The 26,108-nt window shown below is 33.1% G+C and overlaps 1 protein-coding gene across 8 annotated transcripts in view; it reads left to right on the forward strand.

The window, feature by feature from the left end:
• The window catches only part of ITPRID2 (ITPR interacting domain containing 2), a 128,887-nt gene that overhangs the window by 97,233 nt on the left and 5,546 nt on the right, over nt 1-26,108 (forward strand). For 6 of the 8 annotated variants that reach the window (XM_056794096.1, XM_056794097.1, XM_056794098.1 and 3 more), the window contains 8 exons: nt 2,921-2,993; nt 4,132-4,223; nt 8,462-9,637; nt 11,228-11,305; nt 11,414-11,541; nt 11,932-12,082; nt 16,900-16,965; nt 17,444-17,905. In XM_056794096.1, coding sequence (XP_056650074.1) covers nt 2,921-2,993; nt 4,132-4,223; nt 8,462-9,637; nt 11,228-11,305; nt 11,414-11,541; nt 11,932-12,082; nt 16,900-16,965; nt 17,444-17,905 — 2,226 coding nt within the window. The remainder of the gene's footprint in view (nt 1-2,920; nt 2,994-4,131; nt 4,224-8,461; nt 9,638-11,227; nt 11,306-11,413; nt 11,542-11,931; nt 12,083-16,899; nt 16,966-17,443; nt 17,906-26,108) is intronic. The other 2 variants (XM_007494468.3, XM_056794099.1) reach the window with 1 other exon arrangement.

Genomic DNA, 26,108 nt, shown 5'->3' on the forward strand with positions numbered 1-26,108 from the left:
CTAATAAAAACAAAAACAGAGGAACTAGTGCTATTGGTGATAAGATTCCTTCAAAAAGAAAAGAAGACTTTTCTTAATATAGATCTATATCATTTTTTACTTAATGTGGTAGCACATGTTGCATAAAAATATGTTTTAAATATTTTTGTACTACTTTAAGTACTATTTTTAAATTTTGTGATATTTTACAATGTTTAATTTAAAACAGTAATTCTTTTAAAGTTACAAAATCCATAAGAATGGGAGGGATTCAATAGGCATAGATTTCAAAGATTATCTATTGATAATGCTTTACAACATATTTCAGAAAGTGCATTTTTTAAAAAATTCTGTTATTCTGCTTTGTCATTATAAATAACAGCATTTATCACTTTTAAGGTTTGTAAGTGCATTTCTGTAATTGGAAAAATGAAATTTTATCATTTCATAAGTTAAGTTGAAAACAGATTCCTAGAATAGTCCTCTTGTGATTATAATGCTGAGTTAAAATTACTTAAGGTGCACTTAAAAGTCTAGACTTGATTATACCCTAATAGATCTTTTGTTGATTATGAAAATAAAGTGAAATGCATTCGTTGGCTTTCAAATTAAAGCCTTTCTGTTGAAAGGTGTTCAAAACACCTTATGTGGTGTTTTGAAAAAAGTTATATAACACTATAAATTTTATATATTTACTAAAGAATAATGTTTTACCTATTTTCCACATTTCTCTAATTGAAAATGTTATTTGGAGTTGACAGTTTCAAGCAACTAATATTCTCCAAATATTAAGATGCCCATAAAATGTTATCTTTGACACTGAGAAGATAAAGAACTTTTAGATATGGGTAATAACATCTTTGCCTTGTACAATCCTATAGAGATGAATTTATCTGTTTTATATAATAGGGTCAGTTGAGTAAATCATCTCACCTCTATAGGTTTTGGTTTCCTTCTCTGTAAAATGATAGAAAAGAGATAATTTCTTAATTACTTTCTAGCTCTTGACATTCTGTATTTGTTCATATATATCTCATTAATCAGCTCCATGTTTAATGACTAACTATATATATATGTCAATATATATAGTTCAGATTCAGATTCAAATCTGCCATTCTCATTCTAATATGTATAATTTCTGGCATGAAGCACATCCTTAAGCATTCTATGGTTTAAAACTACAGACTTGATATATATATATATATATATATATATATATATATATATAACATATATATATATATGTGTATGTATGTATATTAAGAGACTCTCAGTTGGGATATATACTTATGTATGCTTTTTGTTTTATTCAGAGTTCATAATATATTTTATCAACCTTGCTAGAATTTTCTATACTATTTCAATTTCAATTTTAAAGGGTGGGGCCTTTGAGATCCTTAAATTATGAAATTGGTGAAATTATTTCTAAAATTAATGCTCTTTTATTTATTTTAAAGGTAATTGATTTTAATAAATAATCTGACAAAAGACTTAAGAATACATTATCACTAGATTTGTATAGTTTCTAAAACCTCACAGTAATGAGAATTGTAATTAAATATTATATTCATCAGATAGTTTCTTTAAAGATATTTTCCTCCCCTTTATCTCTTAAAATATCACTATATATATATACAATATTAAATAAATACATACCTTGTAAGGTCTTATATTGCTAAAAGCTTTCATAGTATGTTGGGGGTGTGGAGGAAGGGTATCAAGTCCCAGTTTTCAAAGAGGAAGAAATTTAAACTTTGACAGCCGTACACCCCAGCAACTTGTCTTTTTAGTATTGCTTTGATAAGTTTAAAAAATTTTTTTTGAATTTGTTGATAATTGCAGAAAACTGTTGGTGATAATAGAACAGACTATTGGAAATCAAGATCTCTACTTGGAGAGGGTACCCACATTACATTCTTCAGCATACATACAAAAGCATAGATTTGAGTAATCCATTTAAGTGATCCATTTAATTATGCTAAAAAGATGCTTTTCTACAGGTTCCTGGTGTGGGGACCCAGCTAGAACCTAGATGGCAATTGCTGATAATTTAAAAACAACTTGTATTCTCTAAATGTTTAAGCTTACCACAAATTGTAATGCAAGATGAAGGGGTCTAACAAGAAACTTTAAAAAACAACACTTGCTATCAATACTTTTGTTTACTGCTAGAAGATACTGTCCGTGAAGCATAGTTATTTAACTTGTACTAACTCAAGTCTTAGTAAACTTTGAGTGAACAGTAAATGTAGTGTTATAGTTTCCACATTTTACCTAGATTGTATACTTTCTGTGTCTAGTTTCTAACTATGTATCCTCAGAAAAGGAGTTTAGAAACAAATGAGAGGTTTACTGTTTATAAAATTTTTTTTCCCCTAGGTAGCTAAGTAGCACAGTGATCAAAGCACCAAACCAGGAGTTAGGAAGACCTGAGTTCAGATATAGCCTTTAGACACTTATTAGCTGTTTGATCTTGGGAAAGTCACAACCTTTGTTGGCCTCAATTTTCTCAATTGTGGAGGGATAATAAGCTACCTCTTCAGGGTTGTAAGGAGATAATACTTGTAAAGCTCTTAATATGGTGATTGGCAACTTTTTATATGTTTAGTTATTTTTACTTGATAGTTTATGACACTAGGAACTATGATTCTACTTCGTAGTTGTTAACTAGACAATTGTTTAATTTTTAAATTGAAATTGTCAGGGATGCCAGCTACTAAAAAATGAACTTTGTTTCATCAGTTTTAAAATGTAACAACTTTGACGAATGGATTTGGGATTTCATTCTCACAGGGTACTCTCTCCAACACTAGGCAACCCATCCATGAATGTTTTTGGACGTATTTTTAGTTAAATTAGTTTATGTACTGTTGTCATGTATCTATTCTCATTATTTGCCTTAGAACATTCTGATTCTTAACTATTTGAATCTCTTCCATAGGTTCAAAGTACAGAGGGAGAAACTCCAAATGTTTCAGCCACTTGCCAGCTGGGTCTTACCAAATTAAAAAGAGGTAATCAGACAGTATGGCTATTTGTTCATGGGGGTTACTGTTAAAGTAATGTCCTCTGATTTGGAAATGGAATTTTATCTAATTACTGGCATCAGGAATACATATTTGAAAATATATGATGAAAATCAGTAGCTAATGTGTATGTGTTCAATTATTGTGTAGAAGATAATCTCTGTGTTAGTAATAGAATTCTTAAGCTCTGTCCCTTTTCTGTTATATGTCCTACTCATTTCTGTGTTCTGGTTTTTTGTTAGATTTTTACCTTTGTGGAAAGGTAGGGAGACTATGAACTACCATCTGCATTTTTGGAATTTGGAAAAATGCTAGAATTATGTGCCTCTAATTTTTTAACATGTAAAGTAGGGCTCCTTGTTTAGAGACAGTAAAGCCCTACCTAATACACAACTAGTAGTTAATTAACTTGGTTGAAATCTATTCAAACCACTGTTAGAGGTGATTGGCACTGTAGCCTTTCTTACATCCTTATTTATAAATCATTAGCTCATTATAATGTACCTTTGAGTTTGGGGCCTATTCCATTTGCTTTTTTAAATGTAGCTAAAACAAAATTGCCAGCTCTTTTATAACCTCAAAAGACAGTGGTACTTGAAGAAAAAGAAGTGGCTAGTAAAGAGGTAGGAATCTCTTTCTAAAACCCTTATATATAATTTACTAACCATTTTTCAATTTAAGATTCATTACAGACCTTTCTATGAATTAAACTACATTTCCATCTCTCTCCCCCTGCAATGCTAAAGTTTTTATGGTTCATCAGAAGCTTAAGTATACTTATGTAATAAGGATTTTCTTTGTCATATATAGCTTAGAATTAATTTTCATTTTATCTGATTCTGCCTTAAGAATATAAATCACTACAAAGCTTATTCCTTACAGTTATACTTAAGAGTATTTCTAACAATTTTCAGAGATTTAGTATAACTGGCAGGCAATATGAGCCCTAAGGTTTTAATATTCTAAATCTAGATAAGTTTTAACTTTTGAGAATTATATTTTATATACCTCAAAATAAAACTTATGCATAATTATATTATAAAAATAATTTCTGTAACTTCTGTAATTTCTAATAAATTCTGTAATGTCTGAATTATTTAATTTTTATATGCATTTTTTTTGTTAGATCAATTGTTCCGTTCTCCAAGTCAGCATTCAGATAGCAGTGGTTTTGCTGAAGATTCATTTACAGATTGTCTTTCATTTAATCACCTTCAGGTAAAATATTTAAAATGAAGTGTTTATAACATGATACCCTTCTTTATTCTAAATAAAATAGGCCACTATAATTTCTCTGTTTGGAAACTGGTTCTATTCAGTAAGTTTTCTTATTATAACTTAACATTGAAGACAGTTCCTTCTAGTATTTAGATCAATTTACTTAAACATCTGCATACTGACTGTCGATTTTTGTTTTTTAAAAATTCTTATTTTGGAAATCATTTAAGCTCTGTCTGAACTTTATATTTTCCATTTTGGGACTTCTAGAAAACCAAAATTATTTTAATAGGTATATGTTTTGTATTATGTTTCATATCTAATTTTGTTTTTTGAGTGTTGAGTGTTTTTTTTTTAATTACATCAGGTTCTCATCAACACTTAATAGGCACTGTTTGTGTGTGTGTGTACTGCATGTTGTACTACCTTTTATAATGGGGAACTGGAAATGTTCATAAAAGGATAGTTCTTTTCCTCATGAAAGTAATGGCTTGGTTGGAAACACATAGTTATATACACATTAAAAAACATAAACATCTTCAGAACAATGGTGAGTGAAAATTTAGTGATAAAGTAAGCTTTAAGAATATCAGGATCAGCAGGAAACAAAGCAAAAATAAAGAATGAGCAGATTGGGATGGAATGAGTCAGGAAAACCTTCTTCAACTAAGCTATGATGCATATTTTTAGAAGAGCTACTAGAAGAGTGGAGATAATAAAAAGGATAATGGAATAATTGGTCAGAAACATAAATGCCATATGTATAAAGGATGGAAAACAGGATTGCTTAACTGGAATGATGAAGAATCTGTATTGTGAATTAATTAGATATAATGGTAACAAAATATGAGATGGGAAGATACAAAAAATATGGAAGACTTGTGAAGAACATATAACAAAATGAAGTTTTGTTACTTTAAACATTAATTACTATCCATTTTTTTTACCTGAAAAAGTATAGTTGAAAATGATGTTTGAGAAATATTGTTGGAAATAGTTATATGTAGGATAGGTTGGAAAAGGAAGTTGAAGGTTCACATATAAGCAAAAAAAAAAAAGCCATGTACAGGAGAAAGAGTCCTAGACATTAAAGACTAAAACTTAAATAAAGTTCTACTTAGGGTTTTGCAGTTGCCATATGAGACAATTTAGTTTTCTGGTGAATAGGGATTCTTAACCTCTTTTTTGTGTTATGAACATTTTTGACAGACTGAAGCAGTTTGTATGTCTAATCCTTCTCAGATTGTAAGGATTGCAAAGGAAAACAATTATATTGAAATATAGTTATCAGAGAATTTTTAAATCAAGTTCATAGACCCCCCTAGTTAAGAAACTTTTCAATACTATATTCCTTTCTAAGCCATCCCTAAAGTCACCCTTACCTTCTCCAGAGATTACTAGCCAAAAGTGATCATCTCTCTCAGATCCCAGAAATATTTAAAAACACTACTTAGATCTCTTCTTTAACTTTACCCTACTTTATTTTGTATTAGATTTCTTTGTTGTATGTTGTATACTTCCCACTCCTAATTAAATGATAAGTTCCTTGAGGATACAGACTATGTGGCTTCCCAACTTTGAATCTGTTGTCTCTATTGTAGTACCTTATAGCCATACTGCAGAATAATAGGACTGGCTGGTGTCCAAAGAGCTAGGTTTTAATCCTTGTTCTGTCAGGATTTGTGTTTATGTAACCTCTCTGAGTGTATAGTTATCTACTTTATTACATAGTTCTTCTCTTTCTTATATCCATAACCTTTAGCATGCTTTTCAACCTATCCTATACAGTTATTTCTAACAATCTTTCTCACACACTATTTTCTGTTATGCTTTTTTATGGTTTAAAAAAAGCCTACAATAACTAATATGACAAAACTCTGTTTTTATATTTCTTCATAACTCCAACATTTTCTGTACTTTTCCCATGTCATTTTTTTTTCATTTTTGCTCCTAATTAATTCACAACAGATTCTCCTTCATTCCAGCTAAGCAAAATTGTTCTCCATCCTTCATATACCTATATGCTGCTAACAATTTCATGTTTCCTCCTAGGAATACCTCCTAGGGTATTCTGATTATGTAATTAAGTGTATATTCATCTGTAAAATGCAGACAATAACCCATTTATTCATTACCTTTTCTCTTTTTACTTTTTTTATAGAACTTTTGTTAGCATTAAATAACAAATGAAAAACATATTTAAAAATCATAAAATGATATATTAGCACCAACTTTTATTATTATATTATTCAGTTCATCAAGCTTTATTAACAGCTTTCTATGTTCCAGAAACTGTGGTAGGTCCTAGGGAGGCAAATACCAAGAATTAAATAGTCCATATTCTCACAGTGCTTACATTCAAATGGGAAAGACAACAAACAAATATATAAGATATTCTAAAAGTATTAGAGCAATTGTATGCTTTAATAATGCACTTTAAACAGTTTAAAACTGCATTAAGACTTTAGGGATACCCTGTAGTTATACAGAGAAAGAGAACATGTATGTGTGTTATATAAGGACAATAAATACAAAGAAAAATACATTGTAGTTATTTTGAATACTTAATTTGGAATATGATGAATCTGAGACATGCCATTGGCCATTAGACAGGATGGTGAAGCTCAGAAGAAAGACTAGGGGGCTATATATGATAGAGATCACTGAATTTTATGCATCGAATAACCTTGCATATATAATGTAAATTGACTTTTTCATATTAGTCTTATCCCTAGTAATTAATTTTGTTAATCTCGTTAATATTGAAATTCTTTTTTCATTGTTTAAAGTTGCTATTTTGAGTCTTGATCAAATGCCCTAGTGTGTTTACACAATTTCTCAGGGTATAGTGCTTTTACATTTCAGTTAACTATTACTTTGTTATATATTGCAAAATCCTTATAACTTTAATATTAGGTTTCAAACGTTTTGTTTGGTACCTATAAATTCTCATTTAAGATTAAAATAGCATATATCTAATTTGGGGGGAAATTTATTTTATCTTGTGAAGTTGATGTGTTGTCCTCAAATATTAAGGGGTATATGTGTGTGTGTGTGTGTGTGTGTGTGTGTGTGTGTGTGTGTGTGTGTGTGTGTAGATGTATGCATTTTTGGAAAGTACAGGAAGTAAAAATTGTTTACAAAACTAGAAATCTAAAATGTTTTCATACCTGGTAATTTTATGTGATTTAGTATTGCACTTTTTATGGTTGTTTTTTAAAGCCTCATTGAGTCAATGTTCATTTATAAAATTATGGCAAAGTATCAACATAGAGAGAATAACTGAAAACAAGTATTTGAAACTAGAGTTGGTTTTGTTCTTCACCTTTATAGATTTCATTTTGAAAATGAAATCTTTGTAATTTGAGCAAAATCTAAGATAATTTTCATTATTTTTGGTCAAATATAAGTAAATTTTTATGAAGCTAGTGCAGAGTACCTTTATCATCTTTCTTCATTTGTAAACTTAGCCATTTTTTAGTGACAGTTCATGGAACCCAATTGATACACATTTTTAAAGGTGAAACCTATGGTAGTTCTAAATTATAGCTAGTATTCATAGCATTATTTTGCTGTGATTTAAATTGGGAATCTATTCAAGTCAAATCTGTATTATCACATACTCTTTGGAATTGAAATTGCTATCAAACTGTATTTTTTTCTTGACTCCAGAATATAGTAGGGAGTTCTTTTTTCAGATATAGGTTATATATGGCAAATGTATGAGCATGTATGTGCCAGGTATTGGCTAAGCACTAGGGATGCAAATAGAAGAGCAAGATAGCTTCTGATCTCACAGTCTAATAGTGAGAGACAATAAATATAGAAGGGCTTTGCCATAGGGACAGATGGAAGGAAGACTCAGGGCTCCCCTGCTGTCAAGTTGTGATTTTGTGATTTTATTAAAACTTGTAAACATACATTTCATAGTTTCTATAGCTAGAAGCTATGCCTTGGATATCATCCAGTTAACCCTTTACAGTGTAAGGATGGGTGCATGGGAGGATTTTTGGAATTTTACAATAGTTTAGAGATAAGGAAATTAAGGATTTAAGAGTTAGAGTGGCTTTTCATGGTTGAATGTCTAATAATGGATAGTTAGCATTTGAACCCAGGTCTTCAGACTCCAAAACTAGTAATTTCTAATACATTAGTAATGGTGCTATAAATATTCCTTGTCAGTCAGAATTGTATTCTGTATTTACTTAGCATTTGCTCTCCTTGTGTTCCCTTCATAGGTTCAAGAGCCTCTCCAAGCTATGGGAAGCAGTGCTGATAGTTGTGACAGTGAGACAACAGTTACATCACTTGGTGAAGACCTTATAACACCAGTAGCAAAAGACCAGCCTTATTTTAATGACTCTGAGGAAGAATCTCACATGTGTCTCCGAGAAGGAAAAGAGAAGATAACAAAGCCAGAAAATCAGAGCTCCCTATTATGTGAGACTGTGCATACTAAAAGAAGTGAACAGTTTTCCCCAAATCAAGATCATGTTACTGAAAGTGAAGATGATTTACCTTCAGGAGAGACATTTGCCTTAATCAGGGTAGCAAGTGCTGAAAGTGATGTAGATAAAAGTAATGATTATGAATTTCCTCAGTATAAAACACACCACATTCTTAAGTCATTGGCTTCAATTGAGGGTAGATGTGATCATCAGAGCTCTGAAAAAACAATCGACTCTTCTTCTTCAATCAATAGAGTTAATGTGGCTTTACAAAGGGCTCAAATGAAAGTCTGTAATCTCTCTGATCCTAGAGTAGGGCGTAGCCTTATGAAATCCAAAGATTTGTTAAAACACAGGTACCAGTTTGCAAAGTCTGGGTATCCCCTAAGAAGATCTCAGTCTTTACCTACCACCTTACTAAGTCCTGTTAGGGTTGTGTCTTCTGTAAATGTCCGGTTGTCTCCAGGAAAAGAGACTAGGTGTAGTCCACCTTCCTTCACCTTTAAATATACACCTGAAGATGAACAGAAATTAGAAAATGAGACAGTTGAACAAGATAGCCATTCTCTAGTTAAATCTACACTCTTCATCTCACCGTCTGTGAAGAAAGAAACTTCACAGTGTGAGATCAACAAGTTGATGGATGAATCAAGTCCTAGTAGGACTTGTAACCATTTATATATCCCAGCTCCAATCTCACAATCCACTTGTTCACTTCATTCTGTCCACTCTGACTGGCAAGAAAGGCCTCTGTGTGAACATATGAGAACACTTAGTACTCACAGTGTTCCAAACATGTCAGGTGCCTCCTGTTGTGCCATAGGCCCTCCTTTGAGTTGCCCATACTCACACAGACCTAGTAACTATTCATATCGTTCCTGTTCTGTGAATCCTCCTTCTTCCATTGAAATGCAGTTGCGGAGAGTACTGCATGATATCAGAAATTCACTGCAGAATCTTTCTCAGGTAAAGAAAAAAGTTGTTTTAAATGTGAATTTTTAAATGTTTGTTGTCTTAGATCTTATTTGTATTTACCAAAAAAGTATTTATAATATTTAAATATTGAAAGTTTATAGTCAATTATATAATGATACATTGATAATTCAACAAATGTTTATTAAGTACCTACTACATGCCAGACACTGTGCTGAAAAAAAAAGACAAAAACAAAAGAACCAATGCCCTCAAGGATCTCACTTTTTATTGCTGGAGCAGGGGGTATTTTCATTGACAGATGCAGAGTAATTTCAAAGGAGAGCACCAGTAGCTACTTGGGGATCAGAAAAGGCCTTTTTTATGAGGTGCCACTTGAGCTGTGCTTTGAGATAACTATGAATTCTGAGAGACAAGGGTAGTAGAAGACAGCATGTACAAAGGCTTGGAACCACAGATTAGATTTACTTAGATTGGAGAGTGTGTGAGAGAGAGGAATGTTAAATGAATCTAAACAGACTGGTGGAGCCATATTGTGAAGGACTTTAAATGTCTAACAGGAGAGTTTATGTTTTAATAGAAGTAATAGGGAAGCACTGAGGTTTCATGAACAAGGGAATGACATAGTCAGATCTGTGCTTTAGTACTTGTGTAGAGGAGTATGACTGGAGGCAGTTTCAGATAACATAATGTGGAAACCATATGTAGGTGAGATATTGTGGAGGTAGAATTGACTTGTTGACAGCTGCTCTAATTTGAGAGGAATAAAGAGTTAAAGGAGAGCAGGTGGGTGGTTTAGTGGATAGAGTGCCAGGCCTGCTACTCTTCTGAATTCAAATCTGGCCTCAGAAACTTACTGGCTATGTGACCTTGGACAAATCATTTAACCCTGTTGGGCCTCAGTTCCCTCATCTGTAAAATGAGCTGGAGAAAAAAAAATGGCAAATGACATTAGGATCTTTGCTAAAGAAACCCAAATAGGGTCACAAAGAATTAGACATGACTAAAAAAACTGAATAACAACAAAGAGTTAAAGATGACCAAGATTTTGAGCTGGGAAAACTGGTTCCTTGAACCAGAAAGGGAAATTAGAGGATGACAGGTGGGTTGAGGTTGTGGAGGGATAATGGATTATGTTTTTTTCACATTTTTAGGATACCTTTGAAAAACCTAAGCAGTTGTGATCCTGTTCTTAGTTCATGAGAGAAAGACAGGTTAGATAAGTAGATTTCAAAATTCTCTGACTAAGATAATATAATTGAGTTGATGAGAGGAACAGAAGTCACAGAGAAGGGGAGGGGAGAAAAGAGAGCCTAGGGGAAAATATGAATAATAATTGGAATCGGCAAAATGATATGCAAATAGAAACCATGATTAACATCAATAACTTTTTCCCTATAATTTTGAATGAATTACATGGTTGGAAGATTTTGATATAAAGTCTACCAACTTTTGGCTTCTGTTTAAAAAAAAATTAATTGCTATAACAAGGCAAAATAGGAATGAGATAAATGGTGTAGGTCTCAAACTTTTGCCATTATTTATGGTACCTTAGAAGGATATGTTTTAAGCTATTGGGAAAACAGGAATTTAAAATTTTATAAATTATTTTACTTTGTGTAGTATCCAGTGATGAGAGGACATGATCTTGCTGCTGCCCCATATGCTTCTCAGAGATCATCTGTTCTACCTCTTTATGAAGTGAGTTTATAACTTCATTATTCTGATTTCTTTAAAAAAATGTATATTTTACATAACATAGAAGTGAAAAGTGAGCATAAATATTACAGCAAAACATTTTTATTTTAGAATACTTTTCAGGAACTACAAGTAATGAGGCGAAGTCTGAATTTGTTCCGAACACAAATGATGGATTTAGAACTGGCAATGTTACGCCAACAAACCATGGTTTACCATCATATGACTGAAGAGGAGAGGTAAAACAGTCTGTAGTTTTCTCTTATTCACTTAATTAGATTTTTTGTTATAAAAATAATTGCCAAAATGATTTAAGCTGTTTGCTTATTTTGCTTTAGCAAGTTATATTTCATTTCCTGGGTAAAATGAAGAACTGAAAGAGACTAACATCACTATCTTTTTTATTGGGTACTGTTTTGTTATTATTTTTAAGATAAGAGATAAGCATATAGACTTGAGGATTTATTAAGGAAATAAAGAAAGCCTTTAGGTTTTCCTAACCATTATTCCTTGTGAAATTTAGAATTTTTATAATCCACTTTTAGCTCTTTCCAGTTGTCTATTTGCTGCTATCATGATGCAGAAATCTACCTTTCATGCACACTTTTCTTTATAATTCACAATGTTAGGTATGAAGTTGATCAACTTCAGAGTTTGAGGAATTCAGTCAGAATGGAACTTCAGGAACTAGAACTACAGCTGGAAGAACGTTTACTTGGTCTGGAAGAGCAGCTTCGTACCTTGCATGTGACTTCACCTTATCGTTCTTCAACACTTATGGTATCTATAACAAAGTAATTAGCTGTATGGCTCCAAATAAGTTTATTTTTTTCTTGTATGGAGGCTAAGTGTGGTGTGTGGTGATTTTATCACATAGTTCAAAGTAAATAATGGGTTAAACTGAAATAATTTCTTCTGATACCAGAAGAAACCATCATTATTCTTAAATATTTGCAATAGTTGTTAGTAGAATATAAGAAGTAAAAGAAGTTCTTAAAATTTAGTTGATTTAAAAACTATGGCACATTTTGGCCTATTTTTCATTCTTAAAAAGATTATTCTTTTAAAATTTAAATTCTAAATCCTTTCCTCACTCCTGTTTCTCTCTGACATGCTGAAAAAGCAAGCAGTATGCCAGTTATACTTGCAAAATCATGTAAAACATATTTCCATATTAGCCATATTGCCAAAAAAAGATGAGAAAAATAAGGAAAATGAGAAAATTATGCTTCAGTTTGCACTCAGAGTTCATTAGCCCTCTCTGTGGAGGCTATATAGGTATCATGAGGCCTTTGGAATTGTCTTAGATCATTGTATTCATCAGAATAGCTAAGTTTCACAGTTTATTATCATTACTACATTGGTTTTACTATGTTCAGTGATCTCCTAGTTCTCACTTCATCAGTCCATATAGGTCTTGCCATATTTTTCTGAAACCACTACCCTCATCATTTCTTATAACACAGTGGTACTCTATCATTATCATATACAACTGCTTTTTTAGCCATTCCCTAGTTGATAAGCACTTCCTCAATTTCCAATTCTTTGCCACCACAAAAAGAACTGCTATAAATATTTTTCTACATCTAGATCTTTTTTTAAAACTATTTTTAGGATTCAGACCTATTATAATGGTATGGGTGGTTCAGAGGGTATGCAGTTTAATTGCCCATTGGGCATAGTTCCAAATTATTCTTCAGAATATTTAGAACAGTTCATAGCTCCACCAACAGTTTATTAGTGTACCAATTTTTGCTCTTCCTTTTCAGTATTTGTCATTTCTGATAGGTGGGAGTTAGTACCTCAAAGTTATTTTAAATTGTATTTTTAATCAATAGTGATTTAGAACATTTTTTAATATAATTATAGGTACTTTGATTCCTTCTTCTGAAAACTGCCTTTATTTTCCTTTGACCATTTTTCAATTGAGGAATGACTCTTAGTTTTATAAATTTGACCTACTTCCCTATATATTTGAGAAATGAGACTTATCAGACATGTGTTAGAAAAAAATTTTGATATTACTTCATTGCCTCTGGTACCTTTAAGCAAAATGTAGTTTGCCTAATTATCTCATTTAATTAGGTCTCTTTGCTTTTGCTTTGTCTTGGTATCATGATGGCTACCCCTACCTTTTTACTTCAGCTAAAGCATACTAAATTCTGCTCCAGCCCTTTATTTTAATTCTGTATGTCTTTTTGTTTCTAATGTGTCTCTTGTAAACCACATATTGTTGGATTCTGGATTCTAATCCACTCTGCTATTCACTTCCATTTTATGGGTAAGTTCATTCCATTCACATTCCCAGTTATGATTATTGTGTGTTTCCTTCTACCCTATTTTCTTCTTTTTATGTTTCTCCCTCTTTATCTTTTCTCTTCTTAAAAGTCTGTTTTGCTTCTTACCAGTGCCTCCTTTAATCTTCCTTCCCTTTTATCCCCAACTGACCATTTCTCTTATTCCATTTTCCTCCTTTTCCCTATTGGGTAAGATGTATTTCTATACCCAAATGTGTATATGTATGTGTGTATGTATGTATGTGTAAGTATGTGTGCATATACATATATATTTCCTTCTTTGAACCAACTGTGATGAGAATAAGGTTGAAGCATTGCTCCTCCAATGGGGGGGGGGGACCATTCCATATTCTACAGCTTCCTTTCCCCTTCTTTCAGGATCCCTCTTTTTCACCTTTTCATTTTGAAGATCATCCCAACATAATCAACTCACACCCTTGCCCCCAGTATATATAGATTCTTTCTAACTATTAATTATGAAATTCCTGGGATTATGGGTGTCATCTTCCACATGGGAGTGTAAACAGTTTAAGTTTATTGAATCCCATATGATTACTCTTTCATGTTTACCTTTTTATGCTTCTCTTGACTCTTTTGTTTCCAGCTGCTGTCTTTTCATTAGGAATACTTAAAAGTCCTCTATTTAAAATAAAATATCCACCCCTCCAAAAGATTATATTCATTTTTGCTGGGTAGATTATTCTTGGTATTAATTTTTGGAATATCAAATTCCAAATCATCCACTCCTTTAATGTGGTAACTGCTAAGTCTTGTATTATCTTGACTGCAGCTCTATGATATTTGAATGGTTTCTTTTTAGCTCTTTGCACTGTTTTCTGCTTGACCTGGGAGCTGTGGAATTTGGCTGGAATATTCATGGGAGTTTTCATTTTGGTATCTCAGGAGGTGTTTGGTAGATTCTTTTAATTTCTCTTTTACCTTTTGGCCCTAAGTTATCAGGGTAGTTAATTTTATAATTTATTGAAATATTCTGTCAGGGCTCTTATTCTTTTATTATCACTTTCAGGTAGTCCAGTAATTCTTAAATTATCTCTGCTCAATCTGTTTTCTAGATCATTTGTTTTTCTGATGAGATATTTTTATTTTCTATTTTTTCAGCACAGCTAAAATTTTTTTAAATTATTTTTTTATTTCTTGATTTCTCATGGAATCATTAGCTTCTTCTTCTTGCCCAGTTCTAATTTTTATTATTTTATTTTATTCTATTGTTTACTTATTAGGCCCTTGCCTTCTGTCTTGGTATCAGTTCTAAGACAGCAGAGCAGCAAGGGCTAGGTAATTGGGATTAAGTGACTTGCCCAGGGTCACCCAGCTAGAAAGTATCTGAGGTCATATTTGAACCCAGGTCCATTGGACTCCAGGCCTGGCACTGTATCCATTGTGCTATCTAGCTGCCCTGCAAGTCTAATTTTTTTTAAGGAATTATTTTTTTCAATGAGCTTTTGTACCTCTTTCCATTTGGTCAGTTTTTTTTTTAATTCCTCTTTTACCAAGCAGTTAATTTTTTTCATAATGTTCTTATATCACACTCATTTCTTTTCTGAATTTTTTCCCTGCCATTCTTATCTCTTTTCTTCAATTCTTCCAGGAATTCTAAGGTTTGGGGTTCAAATAGCATTTTTCTTTGAGGCTTTTTGGGGCAGTTGTTTTCATGTTATTGTCTTTTTTTCTGAGTTTGTGTCTAGATCTTCCCTGTCACTGTAGTAGTTTTTAGTTTTTACCTAGGTCATCTAGTCTTTACCTAGGAAGGACCCCTTCTCTTCCACAACAAAAAGTACTGGTTCTCCTCTCTGCCTTGGGACTGTGCCCTTGCTCCTTTATGATTGATCACAAGTACTCTTCTCTGCCCTTGGAACTGTGACCCAGAACTGCTCATGGGCAATAGGTTGCCAGTCAACAGCAGCTGTACCTAATACCAGCAAAGGATATCTTTCTCTAATCTCTTTCTGACCTGTTCTTCAACCCTCTAATTGTCTCTTGGCTGAGAGTTCCTGAAGCTGCTTCTGTCTCTGCTACCTTCAAGACCCCCTGCTGGTACTGCCACATTGTTTGCTCTGGACTGGCCCCATGTCACAGATCTCTTCTGCTGAAATCTTAAGTTGTCTTAGGCAAGAAAAATGTTCCCTCTTGATAGTCACTCCAAAATTTAATTTTAGGTGTTATTTAAAGTTGTTTGGAGGGGATTTGGGGAGAATTCTACAGGATTTCTGCTTCTAATATACTGTCTTGGGTCTGTCTCCTGTATTTTTTTTTTCAAACAGTGGGGGAATGGAAGGACTTTAGGGGAGAAATGTTAATAACAAGTTGGTTCACATTTATCTTTTACAAATTCCCTTTCTTATATTAACTCCTTATTTCACAAATATTATTTGTATTCCTCTATTTTGCATATGTGCTAGATTCCATTCATTTGAGGTTTTAGGCTGAACTCGTTAAAAAGGAATGTAGAAATAAGAAAGCGATAAAAGAAATGGACTTCATTGTCTTTTTATTTCTTCTTGTTTAGTCATTTTCAGTCATGTTCAACTCTGTGACCCCATTTCTGTTTTTTTCTTGTCAAAGATATAGAAGTGGTTGGCCATTTCTTTCTTCATCTCATTTTAAATATATGGATCTGAGTCAAAGAGTATTAAGTGACTTAATCATATTCACATTGCTAGTAAGTGTCTGAAGCCAAACTTAAGTTCAGGAAGAGGAGTCTTCCTGACTGTAGGCTCCTCACTATTCACTGTCCACCTAGCTGCCTCATTATTATTGTTTCTATCTCTGATTTTATTTCTGAATACTTTTCTTTTGAAATTTGAATCTTTATAGTTTCCCCTTTTCCAGCATTCATAATATACTTCTATATATTGTGGTAAAATAGATACCTTTTCATTATTTTGATAAATAGCAATGTATTAAAAATAAGTTGAGCAGAAGAATACAGGATTCGAATTGTTAATATATTCTGTATAAATCTCCCAACATCCATAAATTGATATTTTGGTTCATTTTTAAATTGGCTTAAAGAAATAGCAATATGGTTTGGGGAAGTTATATACACATATCTGATCAAACAGAATGATAAATGGTTATATATAAATGGTTTTATATATATATGTTCTTGTTTTTGATATCAACTATTAAATAAAAATCACTCTTATTCAGTAAATTCCATGACATTTAAAAGTGACTTATGTCATACATGTAAACTTTTCCAAGTAGTTTTTAGTCAGTTCTTTTAATACTTTGTAGAATGCTTGAAATTTTTTAAAACTTTTTTTCCTATTCTTCTAGGGAATGTATGGAAGCAGAAGTGCTGATAACTTGTCATGCCCATCTCCACTGAATGTAATGGAACCAGTAAGAATATCTGCTTTTAAATCATTGGGGAAAAGAATGAGATAAGAAGATGGCAGTTCATAAACATAGATCCTTCTTAGTGTAGATGGTAATATATTAAAATATAGAGAATTTAGGTAAGCTAGTAATTATATAAAGTATAATTTCAACATTTCTGAAAGTCCTGTATGCCATTGGGTCTTTAGAAAACTCATTAGTAGTAACAGTAGTGACTTCTTTGTATGATCAAAGAATAGAATGCATTGTCAAGAATGCCTGATATGATCACTTTTAATATTTGTCATAGTTTGCAAAGAATTTAAATTTTACTTGTTTGTGTAGCTAAGGAAAGGCTTCCAGTGACTAAATTAATGAAGTATATGTATATATAATTCTTTTTTTGTATAGTAACTTTCTGGGAATTTATTTCTTTAGGTAAGGAATCATTGTTTACTTTTCTCTCAGAGAGAATGCAGTAACTCATTCTTTGATTTTCTAGGTCACTGAGCTGATGCAAGAGCAGTCATATTTGAAGTCCGAATTGGGGTTAGGACTTGGAGAACTGGGTTTTGAAATTCCTCCTGCAGAAAGTTCAGAATCTGTTTTTTCCCAAGCCACATCAGATTCTTCTTCTGTGTGTTCTGGTCCTTCTCGTGCAAACAGGAGATCTGGAATAATCTCCACTGACTCACCTGGCAAGGCTAAGACCCACTTGCCAAGCAAGAAGGTGTTTCGAGCTTCTGTGGCCTTAACACCAACTGCTCCTTCTAGAATGGGCTCAGTGCAGTCTCCTCCAGTTCCTGAAAATTCTGAGGGAATTGGAGTAGCTGAAGAAGCCATAGAATCTGAGGGACCTAAATCTGAAATGGAACAAAAACTTGAAATTATGCCATTGCTGCCAACTTCTGAGGAAAGTCAGAAAAATGTGGAGCATGATGAGTTACAGCAAGTCATACGGGAGGTGAGTAAAGTATATTTTAATTGCTTTAGGTGAGGGTCTTGTAAGGGTTGGAAGTTTTATTTAGATTTACATCAGTGACCTAAGAAATACTATGATTCCTTCTGTTGATATAATTTTCAGAATATATTTTAGCCCAGTTGTATACCGAATAAGCTATCATTCATCTGCTAAGTGGCTGCCTCTTGCTTCTTGGATCAAATACAAACTCCTCTGACTTTTAAAGCCTTCACAACTTGGTGCTAGCCTACCTTCTTAGACTTATTATACATTATTCTCCTTTCTTCATGCTGTGGGCTAACCTAATTGCTTTTTTTGCCATTCCTTACACATGACTATTTCCTGTCTCTGTGCAGTCGTTTTCCCCTATTTCTGGAATGTCCTGCTTCCTTCTACCTACTTTTAATTTTTTGTCTCTTTCCAGACTCATCTTAAGCGCAATTTTTTAAAGAAAAATTTCCAGATTTCCCAGCTGCCCTGTCATGATTCCCCCAAATTCCCATGTTCTCGCTCCCAATAGAATGTAAGCTCTTTGAAGGCAAGGACTATTTAATTTTTAGTCTTTTACCCCCTGACCCCCCCTCCCCGTACCTATGCTTGTTGATTAATTTGATCTGTTAATTCCAAATCCATAATGGTAAAGAAGTTTTTGAACTTTGAAAGTGTGCTTCACTACAGACAAATCACTTAAGCCCAGTGCTATGACAGAAGATAAGGGTGTAAAAGAAAGAAAGACAAAAAAAAAGACAGAAAGTACAGTATAGTATGATCCTGGGGTTAAATTTCCTAACACAAAGTAGAAGTTTATTGACTGATGTTGAGAAGAAAACAGCCTCTCCATATAGTTCTTCATCTGTGAAAGTAAATCATTACAAAACTTTTTACTTCTATATTTTGAATTACCCAGCAGAGGTTATACTTCTAAATCCATAAAACAAAAAGAACTTGTATTCTTCTCCATTGTTTGGAAAAGAAGGTTCACAAAATCTCAGGGTTAGAAGTAACCCAAAGACAACCCAGATCTGTATAAAATTCCCAAGTGATTTGATGATTATCCATTCTTTACTTTGATGACCTTTATTGAAAGTGAAACCCACTATTGAGAGGGTAGCCCATTACAGTTTTGAGTAGCTCTCACTATTAGGAATTTTTTCATTAAATCCAATCTAAATCTGCCTCTTGTTAACTAGTTTTATTCACTGTGGCCAGAAAGATTAAGTCTAATCCTTCTTCCACATTACATCTCTTCATATACTTTTAACTTTTCTCTTTAGGCTAAACATCTCTAGTTCTTTCAACCAGTTCTTACATGTTTTCCTTATAATTGGTCAGTCTTTCTATCTCCTTTCCAATCCTTCCTCTACATAGCTGCCATGACCATGTGATAACTTTCTACTTAAAACCTTTTCAGTTTTCTTCCCTTAACCTGGCATGTAAAAACATATACAATATCTGCCTATAGCCATGTTTCATATCACCTTCTATTTATGTTAATCCATCCAAATGGGCCATTCAGATTGGACTATTTAATGTTCCTGGAAGTTTTTTTTTTAACCTTACTTTCTAAAAAACAAAAACAAACCTTATTTTCTTTCTTAGAATAGACACTAAGTATTGATTCTAAGACAGAAGAGTGGTAAAGGCTAATCAATTAGGATTAAGTGACTTGCCCAGGATCACATAGCTAGGAAGCATCCAAAATCAGATTTGAAATTCCTAGAAGTTGTTATTCAATTTCTTACTTATATCTATTAACATAAGCTTATCCTCATACTAGAATACCATTCATTCCTCATCTTTCCCTGTCTGAGTCCTTGCCTTCTGTAAGGCTTAACCCAAGTGCCACCTCCTTCAACAAGCCTTCCAGATCCTCTTCCTTACTGGTTTTCTTTCTGTATTAAGGGGAGAGAGTAGAATCAGGACTACCATAGGTCCAACACCTTCTCTACATATAAGAGATCACAGAACAAATCACTTAATTTCAGAAGTGTAAATCTCTAAGGAAACTTTAACTACAGATAGCTTGTTTCTCTGTGTTAGTGAAGGGTATTTCTACTCTTGGAGTTCCCCACACTAATAAAATCACAGATTTTTAACAACAAAAAAAAAAATCAAACAAAAACAATTTACCTATGTATTTGTTAAATATCTCCCCCTCTAATCTCTATTAAAAATAAAAAGTGTTTCGAAAGCAAGGATCAATTTTCATTTTGTTATTATATTCCCATTGCCTTTCAAAGAAGTCTTCAGTAAGTGTTTAAAGTGAATTGAATCACCATAACCTAAAGACCAAATTTTGAGAATGAAAAAAAGCTTACGTTAAATAAGCTTCAGTAGAGTTCAATTTTAGTGACAGAATACTAAAAGAATAATATTCCTTTTTAACAGCTTTCCTGATATTCTTGTTCTGTCACTAGAATTTTATCTGATTTAAATTTTATCCCTTTCTATAGTTTTATGTGACCTTATGTTGTGAAGGAAGAAGGTAGACTGCCTTAGGATATGTTTTGAGTGGATTATAATGTACGTGAGCAATGGCCTATAACTGTTTACTGTTATTAAAAAATACAAAGCTACTTACCAGAATAGCTGAATATGTTCCCACAGAAACTAATTCAACAATGTTAAATGTCAAATACTGAACAAGTGGTTGCATTGTTTTATGAGAATTCTTTCTTGCCTGATTGAAATATTGATGCTTTGGTATATCGTTTTAAATTTTTTTCTTAAACATCAGCTCTGCCAATATAATTTTAAATAGCAGGTGTTTGACTTAGTTTTATTGTAATTTCTTTGTGATAAGAAAAAGGCAACTTTTTTCCCATGTAAAGATTTTTTTTAATTGATTGATTTATAATTGCATAAGTAATGAGATTTTTTTCCCTTCAACTCCATCTTGATGGCATCTTTGCATCAAAAATATATTACTTGGGCTGATCATTTTCTAGTCTAGAATTTAGTCATGGGTTTTAATCTTAGCAGATAGATATGTTTATACAGACCATATTGCTACTAAAATGGATATTACCATCTCTCTTGGAAATTAGATGCTTTTCTTTAATTCCAGGGGCATCCACTGCTTCCTAGAAAGCAAGCACTAGATTATACTAAACACTTTAGGGTATAAGGTTTGTAGAAGCACTTCCATGTGAACATATCATTTGGAACTCTGAACTGTATTTATCTGTGTTGACCTTTCCCATCACTTCAGTAAATTGAGTATTGTCCTTTATTAACTTGATGCATTCCAATAATAATAATAATCTTCTCATTTCTTCTCAGACACACTACTCATTTTTTCCTCTATTGTTAACATTCCTCAATTTATATTCTACTTCCTATAACTACCTACTTCATTATCCAGATTAACTGGGGTTAAAACCTCTCTTTCCTTTGTGTGAAAACCCTTCCAATTTATTCCTGTGTCTTTGTTCTTTCCTTTTTTTCCTTTCTACTGTTTCTTTTATGTCTTGTTTAATTCTTGTTATATTATGAGCAAATACTCTAATATCGGAACCCTACTTCTTTTTTCTTCCTTTCACCTTCTTATTGCTCTCCAAAATTGTGTTCTTTGCTCCCTCCTATTCAGTTGATAAAGTGATGAGATTGCAACCTTGTTTGTCAGTATTTCTAGATCATTTTTCCTCTGTCCTTTTCCCAACTTAAGAGAGAAAATTTGTATCATTCTGTCATCAGCTTCTTTAGGCTACTCCTGATCCACTGACTTTAGCATTTGACTTAGTCTTTCTCCTAGTATTGTATTCTGCTTTCCTTTCCACACTGCCATATCCCCCCTATAGTTGTTATATTTGTTAGCCCCTTAAGAACAGGTACCATTTGTTACTTAATATATTCATATACTCCACAGTACTGTTACCGTGCCCTGTGGATAGTAGGTGCTCATTTTTGTTTAATTGAGTAGTTAAAAATAAACCAGTTATGAAGAAAATTGTATTCTTAGGATTAGTCCCTTGTCACTTTCTTATTGCTATACTCTTAAATCAGAATAGCCCAAATACTTTTTGGGGGGACTGCAGGGGAGGGAACAAGGGGAATAGACCTAGGATGAGTTATTTCTCTCTACCAAGGAACTGTTTTGCAGTATATTTATTCTTAGAAAACTAGAGCACTGAGAAAATGACTTGCTCAGAATCACACAGCCAGGATGCATGTCAGAGGGAGGACTTGAACTTTAGTTATGTACATGATATCTTAGACATTAGAATGTAAACTCATTGAGAGGGAGAAATAATTTTGTTTTTTCTTTGAATTTTTAGTGCTTAGACATAGTGTCTAGCATGGTTGGCTAATTCCTGACTTTGAAGCCAACTATTTTTCAGTATTGCTATATTGTTTGTCTTTAAAAAACAGCCTTAATGAATTCCCTGGTAATATTACCTTTAAAAAATGGAATAACTAAATCACCAAGTAAGCTAGAGAACTGAGCATTATCATGTAGGGCAAGATTAAGACTTCAAAAGTGTTTTAGGATAATTTCCCTATACACTTTGCATTCAACTTGTATTTTAAAAAAACATTTCCATCTTATTTCATTCTCTTTTTTTTGTATCTGAATTCTTTTTTTTTACATGAGAAATGAAGCTTTATTTTTTCCCATTCTTTTTTTTTCTTTGTTTTTTTTTCGTTAGACTATATTTCGATGGTTACATGATTCATGATTTTTCCCATCTGTCCTTCTTGCCCCCTTCCAGAGCTGACAAGCAATTCCACTGAGTTATACATGTATCATTGTTCAAAACCTATTTCCATATTATTCATATTTGCAACAGAGTGATCTTTTAACATCAAAACCCTAATCATATCCCTATCGAATTACATGATTGATAATATGTTTTTCTTCTGCATTTCTGCTCTCACAGTTCTTTCTCTGGATGCGGATAGCGTTCTTTCTCCTAAGTTCCTCTGTATTGTCCTGGGTCATTACATTGCTGCTAGTAGAAAAATCTATTACTTTCAATTGTGTCTCTGTGTACAGTGTTCTCCTGGTTCTGCTTCTTTCACTCTGCATCCAGGTCATTCCAGTTCACATAGAAATCCTTCAGTTCATCATTCCTTTGAGCATGATAGTATTCCATCATCATCAGATACCACAAGTTTGTTCAGTCTCTGAATTCTTTCACTCATCAAGAGTTTTAAACTATTCTGCAGGTTATTGCAGTTGTACTTTCTCATTTGGGAATGTTTAGTTGTTATTGCATTGTTAGTTTTTTTTTTCTGGGAGATTTCTTCTTTTTTAAGCCCATAGTGTTTGTTTATATTAGGGCTTCTTTTTAAAACTCATCTGAAGAGTTCATAGTGGGCACTCAGGAAGTACTTGCTGATTGATTAGTGAAGTGTTTCTTAATAATGAAAAGTATTAAAGATGATAATTGACTTGGTACCAAAACTGGAATAGAGACACTTTTCATAGAAACTTCAATTATTCCCTTTTTCCTTGTTTGTATAGTGTATAGTTTGTATAGTAAAGAATTCTGGTCTTCCTAATAGTCACATCTAACATGAATTCATTAAAAATATTGAATTGCTCTTACTCTTATTGCAAGATCCTTATTTACTTAAAGTTTAGGAATATGAAAGGGAATAAAAATTTGGGTATGTTTCATTGTAATGTGATACAGATGATTATTTAGCAATAACTAGTAGGTTTTGGTGAAGTTATATAATATATTTCAATTTGACATGATATAGATAGATTAAATACCATATCTGGATGTTCTTCAATGAAAATATGTTCAGGATGTACTTAGGAACATTTTAGGAAATGGATGGGGCTAACAGGAAAGCAAAGAAAGTAGAATTTTTAAAAGCTACTTGAGAGTATTTTAAGTGCTAATTTGGGAAGGCATTATCAGTTTATTTTAGGAAGTACACATTTAAAGCCTTTTACAATGGGGCTATTTGGAGGTGATGCTATATAATTGCAAAAAAAAAGTGGGGAGGTTGGATGAGCTTCCTGAGTGTCTTGACCATCTGGAAAAAAAAATACTGATGGAATTGTAATTTTTTTGGTTCTACTATACATCTACCAAGAATAAAGTATCTCTGTGGTGCTCAGAAAGAGGGGGGAAATAGAAAACTGGGAAATATACTAAAATGAATTGTCTAAAAATTTATTTCTGGTGTTTTTAGATATTAATAGAGTATACAAGAGAATTTACAATGAAATATATACTAAGCAGCAATTTCTCTCTCCCTTTAAAGGTAGATGGTAAATTACAATAAGTTAATATGCCTCTTAGTCACTATTTTCATTAGAAACAATTATGGCATTTATGTTATTTTGCTTCTAATGATGGTTGTTTATTGTTATTTTACATATATAGTTATGAACACATAAGCCCTCAAAGGACAGAAGATACTTTTAGAAAAATTTGAATGTAGATTAATTAATGTAGATTAATTCTGTGCATTTGTTTTTTATGGTTATATTGTACTATTGAGGTTCACTAAAAAAAATTGTATCCTTTTTTTCTAATTTTCTTTGAGACACACATCTTTCATTTTGTGTAACATAGTTTTATAATGTTCTATGTATAGTTTTTCAGAATAATCTGGTGCTTTTGCTATATTTTAACCACTTGGTTGATTTTGCTGTTACTACATTTAGTATAAGTAGATAAGCATATATTAAATACCTATTCAAATTTCTACAGTCAGTCCCTATCAAAGAACTTAAATTCTACCAGGTGAAAAAATATGTGTACAAGTAATACAAAATTATTTCAGTGAGGGAGGCAGCATCCACTGAAAGGATCAGCAAAGGCTTCTTTTATAAGGTACCTGGTGGAATTGAGCCTTGAAAGATGAGAATTCTAAGAAGGAAAAGTCAGGAGAAAGCATTCTAGCCATGGGGGACAATTATGTAGAGCCACAGCAATAGGAGATAGATAGCAGGTAAGCTAGTTTATCAGCAAAAGTAAACTGCAGCCAGAGTAAGAAGGGCATTAAATGCCAAAAGAATTCATATTTTAACTTTGAGGCAATAGGAAATTGCTTATCCTTCTTGAGCAAGGCAGTGACCTCTTCCTTAAGTAATATCAAATCAGCAGCATTAATGAGGATGGTCTGGAGTACGCTAAGGCAAGATATAATGAGGGTCCAGATTTTTAGTGTAAATAGAGAGAAGTGCAGGGATGAGAGAGAGGTCATTTTTCCTTTTCTGACTCTGATGCTTCATTTGTAAGTTGAAGGAATTGGCCTAGGTCTGTGACAGTAAACCTATGGCATACATGCCAAAGATGGCATACAGAGACCACTCTGTGGGCCTGCACACCATTTCCTGCTAGAGTTAGTTACTAGAAAGGCAGAAGAACTCGAGTGAAGCTACTCCCTTCCCGCTCTCCACCACACCTTCCCTCCCCTCTGCCCAGTAGCCCAGTGGAAGTACTTATTCCCTCCCCTGAGTGGAGTGCCTAGTCCACTCCCTCCTTTTCTCCCTCCCCTCTCTAGGATAAGGTGGGGGCAAGCAGGGCATGGCATGGGGAGTCTAATAGGTTCACTATCACTGGCCTAGATGATATCAAAGATCCTTTCCAAATATACATTTGGGGTCCTTTGTTGTGGAGCTAGAATAGGAAAGATTTGAAACTAGATATAGAGAGAGATGAAGTACAATGAAGAATTAAAGATAGCAGGATTTTGAATCCGATAGGACATTTTGGAAAATCAGTTTAGACAAAAAGACAATTGGATCTCTTCTGGACATAGCAATTTTAAGATACTTGTGGGACATGAGATACATTTAGAAATGTGGCCAGTAGTCACTAAAGATCAGAAGAGAATTTAGGTTTGGTTTTGTAGATTTGAAAACCCATTGAGGCTGATGAATTACCCAAAAGAAAGCATATGGAAGAGGACAGAGCTCAGGGCTATATCTGCTGATGAGGGGTGATGGTTGAGGCCAGTACATGACTGATGATCCATAGAAGAAAATTACAAGGACGTTAAATTCACTTAGCAGAGAGTCTGCTACATACTCAACTTAAATGTTTATTCCCCTTCCTTCCCTTAGAAAGATAACCTGGAGAGAATAGTGTCAGGAAAACCCTGAAAAGTATCTAGGAGAGAGAAGGGGTTGGTCAGAAATGTTAATGTTTCAGATATCTGACTACAGAGGTAGGGTTAATGAGGATAGTGATCACTGGCAAACTTGAAAAGAGCAATTTCTGCCCAATGATGGGGTCAG

The sequence above is a fragment of the Monodelphis domestica genome, chromosome 4, assembly GCF_027887165.1.
Source record: "Monodelphis domestica isolate mMonDom1 chromosome 4, mMonDom1.pri, whole genome shotgun sequence".
In the NCBI taxonomy this organism is placed as follows: domain Eukaryota; kingdom Metazoa; phylum Chordata; class Mammalia; order Didelphimorphia; family Didelphidae; genus Monodelphis; species Monodelphis domestica.